Genomic DNA, 18,391 nt, shown 5'->3' on the forward strand with positions numbered 1-18,391 from the left:
CCTAGAATGTACCGGGAAACACACAACACAGTTTAGAAAGAGAAAGTGGGGCTCTCCGGAACTCCAGACAAGGAGAGAGTCCTGCGGCTCTGGGAAACAGACAAGCAGACAACATGCAGAGAAGGGTTTTGCTTTGGAAAAAAGAGAAATTCAACAGACATTAGTAGGACCCCAAAAGGAGAGATGCGGGGAAGAATGCAGGGGTTTTTCTTGTTAGCTGCTGGGTGGAGTGGCCTGTGCACGGCCCCCCATCGCTCCCCATTCGGGGAGGATCCTGCACGATGGCCCCAAAGTCCACTCCTAGAAAATTAAGAGCAGATAAAGCAGTAGCTAAAATAAGATTTCTGGGTCAAAAATGAATTTCCTTCTTCTATCCTCTTTGTCTCCTGCTGGCATAGAAAATAAAAAATTAATTGTCCGTGAGTACTAGTCCATGTACATTTGCTACGTGACTGTCATCATTTTGCAAATTCATTAGGTCAGAAAAAGCAAGTCGAATATGCATTAATAGGAAATATTTCAGTAAATATCTTAGTTCCTAATTCAGTTCAATCGTGTGTGGGACTGAGGTGCGATCCTCATGGAATCTTTTCTCTGCCTTTCTCTCTAGTGTCCCGTCCCTTCCTCCCTCTCTTCCTCCCTCTTTCCCACCTTCTTTCTGTCTTCTTTTCCAGTTCTTTCTTCCTGTTCTTTCTCCTGGTTGCCTTTCTTTTAAAGTGTATTCATTCATTTACATGATGCTTATTAACTGAGCAGAAGGTGTAGACCGGCTCTGTTGTAGAGTGTGAGGGCGTTGCAGTTTGGAGACAAATACAACCTGTCTATGATATGTTAGTGGTTATTCCTCCATTTTATTCTAAAATTAAAACTTTTATACAGTAAGAATCATATCTGATATTTGCTAGTAACTAAAGTCTATAAGTTTGGTTAGAATATAATGATTGGCATTTTAATTTGGCTCAGACACCAAATTCGTTCACTAGAAATTTCAAATTGGCCATTTTAAACCTTCCTTGAAAGTTTGCGTTCAGCATTAACAAGCCTAAAATGCCTAAGGAAGATTTTCTGGATGGCTTGATATCTATGTTTTTTATTATTAAAACACATACAAAACAAAAATCTTTGGATTAATGAGGTTATAAATCCAGCTACTCTATATAGAGCCTATTTTTCTGTTCATTAGCAGAATCATTTTTCCAGTGTCAGCATCTGGGGTTACTGAGATGGGCCAGCCAGTCCCACTTCCACATGCGGGTTCCTGGGACTTGTTTCTCGCATTGGTTGGGTTGGAAGAAGTTAAACATTTTCTCGGACAAGGTATTGCTCCCTCCATGGGAGGGAGACCAGTCACGTCTCCTGGGAACCCTTTGGGAGAAGATGGTCTGGCCTTGCAGGGCCAGGTCCCAGGCACAGAAGCAAGAGACTGGACCTGCCAGAAGCGAAGACCACGTTTCACTTCCCCAGTGGAAGAGAAGGTGGCCCGATCCCAGCTGTGGGCAGAGAGGTCTTGAGAGGAGAGAAAAGGGGGCCAGGAAGCAACCGAAACAGAGCAGAACACAAAAGTCGCGGGGCTGTGAGGACCGGGATGGAAGAGGAAGCCGATGGAAGTGCGTTCATCACCTACCCAGCTAAATCTGCTCAGGGACAGTCCTCTCCCCTGCATGAGGAAGAACAAAGAAATAATGACATGGTGGTCAGTGAAGGGAAAGGCCTTTCAATAAACGGGAAACACAATGAAAGCACGGTAGAGCTGAGGTGGTAAAAACAGGTTCCACCCGGAGCTCCGAGGGGGCTGCAGGCTCAGGGCCCCAGCAGCTGTGCAGCGGTGGGAGAGGCAGGAGGGTGCATGGATCTGCCGACCTGTTCTACTTGGCAGCCGCAAGGCAACTCGTTTTGGGATGAATTCAGGTAGCTCTGAGCCTAGCTCTCTCTTTGGTACGTTACGGGATTTTAGAGAAGGTCTATCAGTAAAGTGATGACTAATCAAAACATTCCAAGGTCTTACCTTTCCCTGCGATGGGGGTGGAGTGCGAGGCGTCACCTGGAAAGACAGAGAACCATGGGCTGCATCGGGAGCCCCGTGCGGCTGCCCATCTCCTACCCGGCGCCTGCCCGCCGAGGGTGGCCAGCACCCACCACCGTCAAACACCGAGCGCCTGCCACGCCCGAGGTAGCCAGCACCCACCACCGTCAAGAAGCACCGAGCCTGCCGCGGGGTGGCCAGCACCCACCACCGTCCAGAAGCACCGAGCCTGCCGCCGGGGGTAAGCCAGCACCCTGCCGTCAGAAGCACCCGGGCGCCTGCCGGCCGAGGGTGGCCAGCACCCACCACCGTCAGAAGCACCCGGGCGCCTGCCGGCCGAGGGTGGCCAGCACCCACCACCGTCAGAAGCACCGGTATGCCGCCCGAGGAGCCCGGCGCCCCTACCACCGTCAAGTACCGGTATCCTGCACCCGCTGAGGGTAGCCAACCACCACCGTCAGAAGCACCTGGACGCCTGCCCGCCGAGGGTGGCCAGCACCCATCACCGTCAGAAGCACCTGGACGCCCAGCCTCCCCATTTCTGTCCTAGTTGGTCAAGAAGTATAGACCTGAGACTGGAAATATTCTAGATGATGCAGATCCTCCAGGGCACTCAGAAAGTGCTTCAGAGAACGGAAAACGCCTCCCAGAGGCTCCGTAGCTGGGGAATGGGCCCATCCTGGGACACAGGGATGATGCTCACCCGCCCTCATTGATGGAGGCCGCGAACTTTGCCTCACTGTGAGCCCTTTCAGGGGCTGGAAGCAGCAGGTCCTCTGACATTCAGAGCTTCCAAGGGGATGCCCCCAGGTCTGCAGCTCCTAAACGCACTTATCAAATACGACCATAAAATGCTGCACTGAGATCTTGGAATTAGAGGCCTGTGGTTTTATTGTTTTTAATAAGTCTTCGTTTTGCACGGCACTTTTAGGTTTACAGAAAAACTGTGCAGAAACTAGTTTCTACATACCCCAAACAGTTTCCCTTATTAGCAACACAGCATCAGGGTCTCTCGGTGCCGTGCATTCTACGGGTTTGGACAAGTGCGTGCTCTTCAGACACCACTGCAGCCTCTCAGAGCAGGTTCGCTGCCCTAAAATTGCCCTGTGCGCTCTCTGCTGCCCCCTCCCCTCCCAGCCCATGGCAAGAGCCCTCTATGGGTTGCAAAGCCTGTGTTTTTGGGCTAAGCGTTACATGGGAGTCTAATCTCAAGAGAAGTGAGCTGTCTGGAGAACTCACAGAGGGTACCATGCAATCCGTGGCAGGAAGTGCTTGTTTGGAACTCGTGATCAGGTGCGAGGGGGGAGTTCCCCGGCCAGCCTCACCCTGATGAGGGCCCCGGTGCCACCCCCGAACATATGAATGTCCTGTGTGCGTGACAGCAGCGGCCAGCACCCCTCCTCCCCTCACAGTTGATACCTCTTCCCACAGATCGTCACTTACAATGTTCTTGAAGAAGTGGACTACGGGGTTTTCATCTTGAGTCCGGCCGTGTGACTTCTGGGGCAGGGAGCCGTAGTGAGCAGTTCTTGCCGCGTGGTGTGAGTCCTGAAAGACAGAGGAGCAGTGACCTCAGGACAAGTCCAGAGTCCCTGCGTCTTGTCCCCCCTCAGGGAAGCTGGATCTCTCCTCCTTTGTGATCTGGATTTTTTAAGGGCTTTCTACTAGGAGGCTGCAGTTGAGCCACCAGACACAGCCGGGGCAGCTACGGGCTGGCAGCAGCGGGTTTGGGTGTGCGACTTGCTGGGCAGAGATTTCTATCACCGACTTAGTGGGTGGTTCTCATGAAGGTGTGTAAGCAAATAGAGGTGACGTGACGGTAACTCAAGAGGGATTCCATCTGAGATAGGGTCAGGTTCGGCAAAGCATTGAGAGAAAAATGTTATTATCCACAGGCTTCTGGGTTGAATACAGGAAAATGCTCGGGGAAGACACAGAAAAGCACACGACAGCATGAGGCTCATGGGCTTTGACGCGGCTGCGTAACATGAGCTGGTCTCCGCTTCTCAAAGTAAGTGTCTCATGCCACCCCGGCACTGGCCTGATTCAGGACGATCACTTCTACATCTCGAGTAAGAGGAAGTGGAGAGGGAGGAACGGCTGGGCGTGAGTGCCCTGGGCCGACTGGTAATCAACAGAACCAGAACATTCCAGGTCGGTAGAGATTGCATAGAAGATACGGATTGGTAAGTGCTGCAAGAGTTTAGCTCACAGCGGAGGGAAGGGAAGAGCCATGTGCCCAGGGGGCAGGGGACGCAGGGGACGAAGGGGTCACAGGGGACGCAGGGGACACAGAGGACGCAGGGGTCACAGGGGATGCAGGGGTCACGGGACGCAGGGGACGAAGGGGGCGAAGGGGTCACAGGGGACGCAGGGGTCACAGGGGTCACAGGGGACGAAGGGGTCACAGGGGACGCAGGGATGCTGCAGCTCTTGCAGACTTCATGCATTGTCTGCTTGGCTCCCAGTTCAACTGCAAAGGCCCAACAGCAGTGAACACGCACCAGGCAAGAGGGCCGACCACGAGTTCTCAGAAAAGCAAAGGAAAGGGACTCAGGAGGAGCTTGCGAGATTGATTTCGTCAATTTCCCCCTCACTTTCTCACTGTGGCTCCCAGATCCTACTTGTTCAGAAACAGCCTGCATGTAAAGAGCCCACACCTCAGGCAGGATCGAATTTCTGGAGGTCAGAGGAGCTCTGGCCCCAGCATTCTGGCTGCGCCCCGTCAACACAGAACACAGCGGAAGCAGATCAGTTAAATGCACTGAAGTCAATGGAAGCATTTCCCTCCAGTCTCTCAGCTCTGTGCACATTGATTGGGAGGACCCCTTGTTGTTCAGAAGACAGTTTTGCCACCAAAGGCCTAAAGTGCGCTTCTCTGGGATTTACAGTAGTGCACGGAACGGTGGAATTCAGTGGGTGATAACTGCATGCTGCAGCCACAAAGGACAATGTTTGCAGAGTGTGCAGTGTTTCAATGTTCAGAGATGAACATTGAGCCCAAATGGGGGTCTCCACACAGCACACATCAGGTCTGAAGTTTTGCTGGCACTGGACTCTTTCTTCTGCCCTCCTTCCCTACTCGATCCTCTTCAAAGCAGCGGTTCCCAACATTTTTGGCACCAGGGATGGGTTTCATGGAAGACAATTTTTCCATGGATGGGGGTGGGGGAATGGTTTTGGGATGAAACTGTTCCACCTCAGATCATCAGGCATTAGATTCTCATTAGGAGTGCACAACTTCGATCCCTCGAACACGCCGTTCCCAGTAGGGTTTGCTCTCCTATGGGAATCTGGTGCCAACGCTGACCTGACAGGAGGCAGAGCTCAGGAGATAATCTCACTCAACCACCGCTCACCTGCTACTGTGTGCCTCAGTTCCTAACAGGCCACAGACCAGTACCAGTCCAGGGCCTGGGAGTTGGGGACCCCTGTTTCAAACGTTTCTTGCCCTCACCCCCAGACTACTAACAGCTCCCCTGCTGCCTGTGATGCTCCCTGCCCTGCCCATCCTTCAGGGGGAAGCCAAAGCTCTTCGTTCCCTGGGCCCTAATGTGGGGAGGCTTCCTGTCCACCTTCCCAGCGTTCAGCACCCAGAGCAGAGCAAGCTTCCTGAAACAGAAGCAACGCGGATGTCCCTCTCCTTCCAGTGTCCCGTGGCCGCCCTTGCCCACAGCGGGAGCCCTGTTACTCTGGGCGCTTCTGAGGGCCCTTCGCTCTGGCTGCAGTCCTGCCAGGAGCCGGAGCCCCAGCCTCAGCTCTCCTCCCACCTGCCCTGGCTGCCTAGCATCCATCCCTTGCCCTGGGTCACGCGCCTATGCCCTGGCCCCGCCCATCTTCCATATGGACGGGCTGCGTATCCCCTGCCCTGGGCCTTGCGCAGGGTCCTTTCTGTCCACAAGGCCCTTCCTTCTCCCCTCTGGAACCTCCTCAGGGCCCAGGGCAAAGGCATCTCCCATGCACAGGGCCTGCTCAGCACTGCGAGCTCTGTTTTTTGCACCCCTTGCCTGTGGCCTCCCCTGTGACAGAGTTGCAGGCACAGCACGGCGTAACCATGAGCTGCTCGTCCCTCTCTGCCCGGGGCCTCATTACTTCCCAACTAAATGCCGGGGGCCAGGCATGGTCCACGTTCTGAAGATACCGCAAAAGTGAAGCAGACAGAATTCCTGCCTGAGAGGTTTTGAATGCATGAGGGATCCCATTTTGGCTGGGCGTGGTGGCTCACGCCTGTAATCCTAGCATTTTGGGAGGCCGAGCCGGGCAGATTGCCTGAGGTTAGGAGTTTGAGACCAGCCTGGGCAATATGGTGAAACCCCATCTCTACTAAAATACAAAAAATTAGCCAGGCTTGGCATCGTGTGCCTATAGTCCCAGCTTCAGGGGGCCGAGGCAGGAGAATTGCTTGAATCTGTGAGGTGGAGGTTGCAGTGAGCTGAGATTGCGCCACTGCACTCCAGCCTGGATGACAGAGCGAGACTTTGTCTCCAAAAAAAAAAATCCCATTTTATCCCTTGGATTTCTTAGTGATCAGCACTCCATATTTTACTAGTTGTCTTTCCCATTTTGTGCCCTTGTTGGTTAACGATTCTCATTCCTGGTGAGATTGTCAACCTCTCTCAGACCCAGAGCGCAGCTCCCAGACTCTTCACAGAAGGCCACTGGCGCTCTGCATGTGGCCGGCGCTCCAAGGCGGGTACCCCTCTGTTTACTGACACCTCCACCTTCTCACGCACAGAGGAGTGGAGTTTGCATGCTCAGTTTCCTCCCAGGCGGGTGCTGTGGGCTTCTGAACGTGAGTATGTCAGAAGGGCCGGGGACATTGGAGTCCTAATAGAAATCCCTGATTCTTCGTATTCCAACTCATTCTCTCTGTGAATTCTGCAAGAATCCAAGGAATTCTCTGATTCTCCTTGTGTCATGTAATCTTTTATCGAATACTTCTCTGCGTTCAGTCACCAGTTGTATTTAGTCACCACTAACCAGCCTTGTACCTTCTCCTCAAACCGTGAGAGAGGGGGTGTAAAATTATGAACCAAAACACAAAATGGAAGAGACAGGAAATTGTTTAAACTTTAGGACGTACATCTTTAAGTGTTATGTCTACCAGACGAAGTTACTTATTAGCTTCCACTCCAATGGGCTGAAATCACTGACACAGCTCACAGTCTAGGGCAAGCCATGCTGCCCTTGGTGTTTGGGTAGCACTTCTCCACTTCTCCACTTCTCCGCTTCTCCACTTCTTCGTTTCTCCACTTCTCTACTTCTTCCGTTTCTCACTTCTCCACTTCTCCACTTCTCCACTTCTTCGTTTCTCCACTTCTCCACTTCTCCGCTTCTCCGCTAATTCCTCCTTCCTTCTCCACCATTTCCTTCCTCCTTCTTCCTTCTCCACCTCCATTTCCACCTCCACCTTCCTTCCATTCTCCTTCCTCCTTCTCCATTCCTCCACCCTTCTTCCTTCTCCTTCTTTCATTTCCACTTCTTCCTTCCTTCCTCCTTCTCCTTCTCCACTATTCCTTCTTCACTACTCCTTCCTCCACTATCCTTTCCTCCTTCTTCATTCCTCCACTTCTCCTTCTTCATTCCACTATCCATTCCTCCACTACTCCTTCTTCATTCTCCACTATCCATTTCCACTTCTTTTCTCCTTCTCTTTTCTTCCTCCATTCTCCTTCTTCACTTCTCTGCTTCTCCACTTCTCCACTTCTTCATTTCTTCATTTCTCCACTTCTCCACTTCTTCCTTCTCTTCTCCTTCTTCATTCTCCACTACTCCACCTTCCTCCACTTCTTCCATTTCTCCACTTCCATTTCCTCCTTCCTTCCATTCTCCACCTACTACTCCTTCTTCATTTCCTCCCTTCTCCATTCCTTCCTTCTTCCATTCTTCTCCACTACTACTCCATTTCTTCATTCCTCCTTCCTCCATTCTCCTTCCATTCCTTCCTTCTCCATTTCTCCATTTCTCCTTCTCCATTTCTCCATTTCTCCACTTCTTCATTTCCTCCTTCTTCTCTCCTTCTTCATTTCCTCCTTCCTCCACTATTCCTTCCATTTCTCCACTTCTCCACTTCTCCACTTCTTCATTCTCCACTTCTCCACTATCCTTCCTCCCATTTCTTCATTCTCCTTCTTCATTCTCCTTCTCCATTTCTCCACCTCTTCGTTTCTCCACTTCTCCTCTTCTTCACTTCTCCCACTTCTCTACTTCTCCACTTCTTCGTTTCTCCACTTCTCCACTTCTCTACTTCTCCATTTCTTCGTTTCTCCACTTCTCCATTTCTCCACTTCTTCGTTTCTCCACTTCTCCTCTTCTCCACTTCTCCATTTCTCTAGATGCTGAACTTTGGATTTTGAGTCACAGAAACATCGTTGACCTTTAAATCACTCATCCTGTGATTAAACTAGAAAAATGCCTTAAACTTTTTAAGTTTCTAAAGAAAAAACTTAGGCTTAGGTCAGGATTTTAAAGAAGTGAATGCTCAGTCACGCTATGCAGATCTCAGAGGATTTTACAACTTGCCATGTTGTCAGAGATTCAATGGAGAATTACATAGATAATGCCTCACATGTGAATTAGGAATACCAGCTTTAAATGATAAAAGAAAAATGATATACTTTGGTAAGTGACTGTTATAATGAATATATTGGTCACTACACTGGTGAGGAAAAGGTAGTTTAAATCTTTTGAGGTACACATGGTGTTGGTAGGTTTTATTTGAGCTCTTGGAGCTATCATCACGGTCAGAAAAGTCTATGAAAAAGGCAGTTGGTTTATTGGTGGTCCTCACACAGAACTAAGAATGCAGTGAGCATCAACTGTTTGCTGAATTAACGTGTAGGCTGTTTAGTTCACTTTTAATACAGAACTGACACTGGTCTTCATGAATGGAATTGTTATCATGAGATCATACACATTTTTCGGTTATAGATGCATTGAAGAGTGACTGAACTAGGATTCTGACTTGGGCTTTTAGCCATAGATCATTAGTTGCACAGATAATTTGAAGCAGTCTTATATTTGTGTTGTTATACCATAGACGTAATGACCTATTACTGATAGGACATTTAGTCAATTATATGTCTATAGCCAAGTAATGAACAATTAAACAACATTAAAAATTATTATATAGAATAGCATCAAGGAAACAAAATATTAGGTATACATTTAGCAAAAAGGTACAGAACTTTAATGCTAACACTAGAAAAAGCCGGTGGAAGAAATCAAAGAGAACTTAAATAAACAGAGACATACTCTGTTCATGAATTAGAAGACTTACCATAGTAAAACTATGATTCTTTCCCCAAATTGATCTACAGGTTTAATGCAATTCCAATTCAAATTCCAGCAAGGTTTTGTTTAGAGACAGGTGGATTCTAAAACTGTATGGAAATCCAAGGGAGCAAAAATAGCCAAACAATTGTGAAAAGGACACATAAAGTGAGAGAAACTCATTACCTGGTTCTAAGATTGACTATGCAGCTATGGTAACTGAGGACCTGTAGTGTTAGAAGAAGGACAGGCACGTAGAATAATGGACAGAATGGAGCTCAGAAATAGACTCACCCAAATCTGACCAGCCAATTCCTGGCAAAGATCATTCAATGGAAAAAACTGTCTTCTCAACAAACAAAACAGCATTGAAACAATTCAACATCCATATGTTTAAAAAAAAAAAAAAAAAAACCAACCACAAAAAACCATTTTAACCCCAATCCACACCTTACATACGATTGAACTCAAAATAGATCATAGATTGTTATTCATGATGTAAAACTATAAAATTTTAGAAGTAGCCATAGGAGAAAAATCTTCTTGACCTGTGAGTAGACAACAAGTTCTTAGACCTGACACCAAAACATCATCTATGAAAGGAAAAATGGACAAATTGGACCTCATCCAAATTTAAAAACTTTTGTTTTACAAAAGACACTGTCAAGAGAATAAAAAGACAAGCTACATACAGAGAGAAAATATTTGCAAATTACATATCTAACAAAGGACTTGAAAGCAGAATCTGTAAAGGACTCTCAAGACTCAACCAGAAGAAAACAAACAATGTGGTTTAAAAATGGACCAAACACTTGAATAAACACTTCAGCAAAGAGGACGTAGGGAGGGTGAATAAGCAGATGAAAAGATGTTGGACATCATCAGCAGCATCAGGAAAACACAAATGAAAACCGTGAGGTGATACCGCACCGTTAGAATGGCTGAAATAAAAACCGCCGACATTCCCAAGTGCTGGTTGGGATATGGAGCCACCTGAGGCCTCATGGATTACCTTGGGAACACGAACTGTCACTCCTGGAAACAATTTGGCAGTGTCTTAGAAAGTTAACCCTAAACTTTCCATGTGACCCTGTAATTCCATTTCCTGCTTTAAATACTAAAGGATAAATTACATGTTTTTGTAAACGGTTTTTATAACAAATATATTGGCCACCCATCTTTTGAGGGAAAAGTAATTTAAATTTTTATAAAAACTTATATTTACACAATAACCTGTACATGAATGTTCACAGCAGCTAAACTCACTAGATTTCACTAAAAACTGTCAACAACCCGAATGTTCTTGAGAGGCTGAAGGGGTAAACACACCGTGTTGTATCCAGGCATGAAATAGTATGTGGCAATAAAAATACAAACTCTAGATACAGGCAACAGCCTAGAGGCAGCTCCAAGGAATCTTGCTGAGTAAAAGCCGCCATTCTAAAAGGTTTTATACAGTGTGATCTTATTTCTATGACATGCTGGAAAAGGCTGACCTATATTGGGGGAGGTCAGAGCTGGGGGGTAGGGAATGGGGGAAGGTACAGTGTGGACCACGAGGGAAGGGGAGGTGGGAGGCTTTGGGGTTGTGTGTCCTTATTATGACGGTAGCTACACAAATCCATACGTGCATCACAACTCATAGAACTGTACTCCCAAAGCAAGCCCATTTTGTTCATTATTTTGTGAACTAGAATAAGGTCATTTAACGTGACCTGTCATTGTAGAGCCGAAGTGAAATTCATGCGCGCATTGTTTCACTGTGCGAATTTTCGGATTGGCAGTCTCGGGTCTCCCCTGAGAGCGTTGGCATCTCCTTCTGCCTCGGGGCTCCTGCGGGCTCCCTGACCTTTGCCTAGAGTGTCCTCCCCATCCAAATGTCTCTGTTTTGGGAAAATATAGCCTCTTTTGGCTGCAACCCTCATCTGGCATTGGATTGTCCTTTTTAGCTTTCTGCAAGCATCTTCCCTCTTCAGCTAGATTTTAATCTTTCAGAGGAAAAAAGAAAAACTTCTGTGGGATCCCCAAAGCTTCTGGCATCTGACTCACACAGTGGAGCTCAGCAAACAGAAGGTGGCAGAGGAACGAAAGCCCTCCACGGCAGTCTTGTGAAACAGCTTTGCTGCAGGGAGCTGGGGGGCTCCAGCCGGGCCTGACGCCACCTGTGCGGCCTTGAGCAAGTCCCTGGGGCCCTGGGGCTCTGGTTCCTCCCGGGTGAAATGATGGGACTGAAACAGAGGCTCTCTGAGTGTTCTGTTCTAGAATTTTACTAAGAAACCACCTTGGGAAAGTGCAAAGCCTGCGAGATCAGTCTCTGCTGAGCTTCCACATTGGTTGTCTCCTGAGACTCCAGACCTGGGTTTTCGTTGATATTCCTAAAGAGCTTCTGTGCTGAGCACAGGAGGAAAAGCCCAGGGACACGCCTCAGGGTGGCGATGACCTCGGGCAGGGGACCGCGTGGTCCGCGTGGACGGGTGCTGCATCTGAGCCACTTTAAAAGGTAAATTTTTTATTGTGGTGAAATACACATAACATAAAACTTACCATTCTAACAATTTTTAAGTGTGCAATTCAGTGGCATACATCACATTCACACTGTTGTATCATGTGTCACCACCATCCCTCTCTAGACCCTCTCCAGCTTCCCGAACTGAAACCCGGTTCCCATGAAACACTCACTCTCCATCCCTGGCCCAGCATTCAGGTCACTTTGTCTCTATGAACTGGGCCACCCTAGGGGCCTCCTATGCATGGAGCCACGCAGCGTCTGTTCTCTGGGGATGGCTTAGTACACTTACCGCAGGGCCCTCCAGGCTCCCTGTGCTGCAGCCCGAATGAACTCCCTTCCACTGTTAGGTTGAACGACATCCACTGCACCGTATGCACGGCCTGCTTTCTGCTCATCCATTCACCCTTCTGGAACTTCTGGGCTGTGTCCACATTTTGGTTGTAGTTCTGAGTCACCTTTTAAGTGACCCAGGCTCCCCCGAGTGATGCTGATCTGATTTGGCCATGACATTCCCATGCCCTCGGGTGACGCGCAGAAGAGATGCCCGAACGCCCCACCCTTCTTTCCCCAACAGCCTGCGGTAAAGCTGCCTGGCCAAGGTTCCCTTCTTCTTCGAAGGAATAGCAGCACACAGCACTGGGACCCTGACGCCCTTTTGAAGGTCGAGGTGCATTTACATTTACGAGATGAGACGTACACACAGTATTAGGATGGCTTGGCTGAGAAGTGGAGCCCTGTGTCTGCCCCGCTTTCCAGCGAGTAGCTGATTGCAGGTCCATGCAATACAGCTTCAGTCACACGGGCCAGCAGGCAAGGTCAGAAGCAGCCCCATCCTTCTGGATCCTCGATCCGGGTCTGTGGTCCTTTCATGCAGCCCCTCGGCCCCTTCCTCACTGACCCCACAGCCCCTTGCTCACCACAAACCCTGCCCAGTTCAATTGCAGGAATGCACCACCACCTCCACGGCTTCCAGAGGGGCAGGAAATGTGATAAATGCAAGGTGTCAGCGGATTTTAAAAGCAGTATTTTGGGAGGTTTATTTTGCAATTTATGAGGAATGGGCACTTATTCTGTCACACCTTATGGTAAACAGGTTACCTGTTCCTAGGTGGGAGGAGCTGGGAGAAGATGCTAGGCCTTAAAGAAACAACAGGAGGAGGTGAGGGGAAGACGCAAGCTGGGTGGAACGCTTAGGGGGCGAAGGTGAACTCAAGTCACTTCCCAGACCAGCCACGGGGGACGCTGAAGGGAGTGGCCCACACTCAAGCCTTCCCGGAGGAGACCGCTGAGGGCCTGAGCCAGCCTCGCAACCCAGCTTCCCCCGTCAGTCCCATCGGAAGTTCTGAGCCGCGGCCCCAGGAACACTTGTGCTGTATAAGGTCATCTTGAAAGTGAACTGAGAGCTGAACTTCGGCTCTCTAGGAGAGAAAGGATTCCTGCTGTTAGGTTTAGGGGGTTTTTTTCTTTTTTTTTTTCTTTTATCTTTTTTTGAGACAGTCTCACTCTGTCTTCCAGGCTGAAGTGAAGTACAGTAGCCTGATCTTGGTTCACTGCAACCTCCACCTCCTGGGTTCAAGCGATTCTCATACCTCAGCCTCCCAAGTAGCTGGGATTACAGGCACGTACCAGCATGACTGGCTAATTTTTGTATTTTCAGTAGAGGCGGGTTTCACCATGTTGCCCAGGCTGGTCTTGAACTCCTGGCCTCAAGTGATCTGCCCACCTTGGCCTCCCAAAGTGCTGGGATTACAGGTATGAGCCACTGCACACGGCCTGCTTAGTTTTTAGGACACACATTTAGTAATTCCCTGATATACTTTTAGTTGTACACACTAAGGTTTAAAAAAAGCCAAAACTGTGAACATGTTGGTTATTCATTGAGATTTGTGTCTCCATGGCCATCCCCAACCTGTTTCAAGTACTGCACTTTCTTTGTAGGTGATTAAAAGCAGAGGAAGAGCTAGGTGGTCAGTTGCACCATGAAATAAGAAATGGACAGAGGCTGCACCTGGTGATGTGGACTCAGACGCTGGGGGGCGTCCTGCAGTCTGCGTTTTGGCAGCTAGAGATGAGGCCAGGACATTTCTGCAAAATGTTTGGCTTATTTGGAGCTGAATACTTGGGACAAGTGAATAATTAAAAAATGACCTGATTTTAAAAAATGAATATTTTCTATTGTTTAGGAAAATAATACATGCTCATAAAAAGATATCACATGAAATAAGAAAGTTAAGAAAGTTTGTGGGAAAATTCTACCACTTAACGATGACCCTGGTTTACACTTTGATGAGCACATTGTTAGATCTGGCTTTGTGCAAAAACACAGACAAAATATGCAAATGCCGTTCAAAGTGATCATACCAGACACAGCGTTTTCTGCACCTGAGTTTTCTTGGTTTACTCAGCGGTGTCAGAAGCCTCTTCCTATCAGTACAGGTTTTCATCACGGTTGACACAGCAACAACAAAATGACAAACTTTCGGTTGGTAAATCTAATACTTTCCTGAAAAGTTTTTAAAATCATGGGAGGAAGACCATGGGTGGCCATTTATTTGTGAAAGAAACTCCTTTTTCCATGAGCCTGATTCTATGACTTTTGAAGAACTGTTTTCCTCATCACCAGCAGGCGGAGCTCCTGAGCACGGCACCCAGGCTGCTGCTGGGGCCCGTTTCTCTCCAGAAATCAGGAAGAGTTTGTTCGTTCTGTTTTGTTTCCACCACCCCCCGCCCTGCTTGCCAATGTGTTTTAAGGTCTGGGGGGCTGGGCGTTCTTAAACGGGGAGGAGTAACAGATGAGTTGCCTCCCGATGCATCTGAAGATCAGCGGCTGCAGGGCCAAGGCTTTTCTTGGCAGCATCGTTTCCATTCGGATTTTACTAAAGGAGGTACGTGGATGGAGTCAGTCCCTCTCAGAAGAAATGTTTACAACTAATTTGAAAAAAGATTAATATTCACTGGTACCTGGAGTTTTGTGGTTGGGAAAAAAAGAGTTCAAGCTCTTCCTTCATTGTCCGAGAGAGGAATTTAATTGCTTCCCTGAATCAATGATCACAAGGTCGACACGTGAAGGCCTAGTGAGTTTAGGGCTCTGAACCTGCCCAGGTCCCCACCCACGCGGTCCCTGCTCCCCGGGTCCCTGCTCACTGGCCCGGACCCTAAAGCTCACTGATTCTCCAGTGGGACCATGCGGGGCCCCGTGGGGCCTGGGTTCCTCCCCTGCCATCCCAGGCTGGAGTGTGCCCGCGTTTCTCTTCTGGTTGAGAGTAAATCACTAGATACACAGGTGTAGATACACCTACCCAGAAGACTGGCCCAGTGTAGCCTGACAGCCTCCAGCAGCTCCCCGCAGTCCACAGCAGCTAATGAGCCTGTTGGAGACGCACTCTGCAGTTTTAACAGATGGGCGAGGGATTGGAGGTCTTTACTCCTGTTTCACATGGAATCCTTTTGGAGACACAAGGAGAAGTGTGCATTCCTAGAACTTGGATGATTAATTAAGAAAATGCCCATAAGAGGCCAGGCGTGGTGGCTCACACCTGTAATCCCAGAACTTTAGGAGGCCAAGGTGGGTGGATCACCTGAGGTCAGGAGTTTGAGACCTGCCTGGCCAACACGGCAAAACCCCCTCTCTACTAAAATACAAGAATTAGCTGGGTGTGGTGGCGCACACCTGTGATCCCAGCTACTCAGGAGGCTGAGGCAGGAGAATCACCTGACCTGGGAGGCGGAGGTTGCAGTGAGCCGAGACTGCGCCACTGCACTCCATCCTGGGTGACAAAGTGAGACTTCATCTCAAAAAAAAAAAAAAAAAAAAAAAAAACGCCCATGAGAAAGAGTTCCTGCTCATCTCACCCTCCCCTTACAATAGTGTTCTTACTGACACAGTCACGTGTCAGAACATCTTCTATCATTAGAGATGATCTGCCTTCTTTCAGACCACACGTATTAACAGATAGTACATTGTTTCCCCATTGCTATTGTGTGCCAGTTTTTGGGAAGTGGATCAAACAAGTGAGTGCTGATAACATCTGCCCCATTTTCCCACCTGATGGGATGGAGCACAGGAAGTTGGCCCCATGTGGAGTTGCCACCTGGAAACCTCTGCCCTCTTGTAAACCTGGAATGGTGCGTTCTCATGGAGGCAATCACGGCGGGGTCCCGTGCACCTGGCTTTCTCCACCTGCACCTCCCATTAGGGCCTTTGCTACAGAGATGCATCCGTCAGCACTTGGGTGTGGAGCCTTAGCAAACGCCTGGTCTTCCCTTTGTCATGTGGTCCGTGATGTCATTGTAGAATGACACATTAGAAAAATGTCTCTGTTGATGCATCTCAATATGCCCAGAGAGCAGCATCTACCATCCAGTGGCTAAATGCAGTAGGGATTTCCTTATGGGCATTGTCTTAAGTAATTGGTCCAAGTTCTAGGAATGTACATTTTTTCCCTGTGTCCCCAAAAGGATTCAGTGCAAAACCAGAACAGAGAAAGCAATGAGTCTTGGTTTTAAAACATGAGGTGTGAGCATCGTAAACCAAAACATCATGCAGCACTGTTCCCACATCACCACTCATTTTACAGATTTGAATATTGAGATGCAAAGAGGTTCAGGGACCTGCTTGCCGAGTCTGCTAGCTGTCTAGGGCTTGATCTTTAGACTCCATGCCAAGTGAGACTCTTGTGGAGTGAATGTAGGATGAGAGGCTCACGTTACCCACCCGAAACTCAGTGGCCTATGAGGAAATTCACTGGGTAGTCATAGGAGAAAGGGAAAAGGGAAGGGAGAAGAATGGATTTTTTTTTTTTTGAGACGGAGTCTCTTTCTGTCGCCCAGGCTGGAGTGAGTGGCGCGATCTCCACTCACTGCAAGCTCCGCCTCCCGGGTTCACGCCATTCTCCTGCCTCAGCCTCTGGAGTAGCTGGGACTACAGGCGCCTGCCACCTCGCCCGGCTTGTTTTTTGTATTTTTTTTAGTAGAGATGGGGTTTCACCGTGTTAGCCAGGATGGTCTCGATCTCCTGACCTCGTGATCCGCCCCTCTTGGCCTCCCAAAGTGCTGGGATTACAGGCTTGAGCCACCGCGCCTAGCCGAGAAGAATGGATTTTTAAATTGTATTTTGTTTATCACAAGAATTTGTAGACTTAACCTTATAGTAAGTTATGAAGCTATTGGCTAGAAATAACAATGGGCTCATAAATGAGAAAAATAAACTAGTATCTGTAGACAAAGTCAATGACATATGCCAGTTAGTGTCTAGGGAATGAGGGAAGCTTCAATTGCGCTGTTTACTAGAAAATTAGTTCCCAGTTATTTTGGTAAACACTGATGGATACAATAAATGCAAGTGTAGTTAATGAGATGAGATTTTCCAATTTTCTCTGTCATTTTGAAAGGTGCATTTCTTGGCGTGAACCCGGGAGGTGGAGCTTGCAGTGAGCCAAAATCGCGCCACTGCACTCCAGCCTGGGCGACAGAGCGAGACTCCGTCTCAGAAAAAAAAAAAAAAAAAAAAAAAAGGTGCATTTCTATGTAATTAAAACAAAGGGCCTGTCAGTCCCTCCTTCAGTGGAAAGTGGTGCCTCAGGACTGACAGAATGCATTGTCTGGACCATCCTGTTTTGTCTATGTGACTGAAAACCAACCAGCCAACGTATCTCCTGGTACTTGTTCCTTTAATTCCCAGGTTGAACGTGGTGGATTTTTGCACACATCCACAGAGCGACATTTGGAACCTACGCTGTTCATTTCGATGGTTTCACCAGTGGTCCTAAGAGTGAAGAGCGGATGAATTTGCTTTATCCTCTTTTTTCCTCCCAGGGTAATATTTGATTCTTGTGGCACTCTCAGGAAATGCAGATACCAGACAGCTCAGACGTTAATCTGAAAAAGCTCAGAGCCAGAGAGCTCAGGGATGAATCTGTGTGGTCTGTTCGGAACCACGGAAGACAGTGGTGTCACTGCTTTTCTGAGCCGCCATGGTAAGAAAGAACACAGAGGAATATTTGATATAATTTTTTTCTTGTGAAAGTGATAATATGCTTCTTTGGTGTATTTTTTTGAATTAGGAATCGTAAAATGTAGTTCTAGATGAACTAGATGCACATTTTCTGCCGTTTTCCCCCTGCATCACACTTCTTTCATGGCTCACAAAGATCCTTTACATCCCCAGAAACCTTGTTTAAGTGATTAAATGATCCTCCTTAAAGATGCTCAAAGGAGACCGGCACCTACGTGGCGGCCTACATGGTGGGAGTGGTGAACAGCAGACCCCCTGCAAATTATCTGAAGCTTAGGGTCATGGCATCTGTTTCCCATGGCAACTGGCCCAGCAGCTAAAACAGGCACCAATGAAATCAGTATTATTGGACAGAACACACGTGTCAAAGCCTGCAAGGCTGGAGATGAGATGACACATCCGACCGTGAATGGTGGGCCGTGTGTCTCCCTTACTCTTACTCCCCATCCCCCTGACATCACAGCGCTCTGGCAATTCCAAGAAATCACAGAACACTGTGGTTCTCTTTTCAATACTAGTTAAACACTAGTTACAATACTAATTAAATAACAGCTTCCTCTGAAAAAAAGCATGC

General features: G+C 48.2%; 1 protein-coding gene across 7 annotated transcripts in view; it reads right to left on the reverse strand.

Moving 5' to 3' along the window:
- MBP (myelin basic protein) overlaps positions 1–18,391 on the reverse strand; it is a 149,987-nt gene that overhangs the window by 7,857 nt on the left and 123,739 nt on the right. For 5 of the 7 annotated variants that reach the window (XR_002518582.2, XR_002518581.2, XM_009192935.4 and 2 more), the window contains 3 exons: positions 3,467–3,571; positions 2,006–2,041; positions 1,625–1,657 (listed from right to left, as the gene is read on the reverse strand). Coding sequence is in view for 5 of the 7 variants with exons in the window: in XM_009192935.4 (XP_009191199.1) it covers positions 1,625–1,657; positions 2,006–2,041; positions 3,467–3,571 (174 nt within the window). In the remaining 2 variants the exon portion in view is untranslated. The remainder of the gene's footprint in view (positions 1–1,624; positions 1,658–2,005; positions 2,042–3,466; positions 3,572–18,391) is intronic. The other 2 variants (XM_021929893.2, XM_021929891.2) reach the window with 1 other exon arrangement.

Source organism: Papio anubis, chromosome 19, assembly GCF_008728515.1.
Source record: "Papio anubis isolate 15944 chromosome 19, Panubis1.0, whole genome shotgun sequence".
Classification (NCBI taxonomy): Eukaryota; Metazoa; Chordata; class Mammalia; order Primates; family Cercopithecidae; genus Papio; species Papio anubis.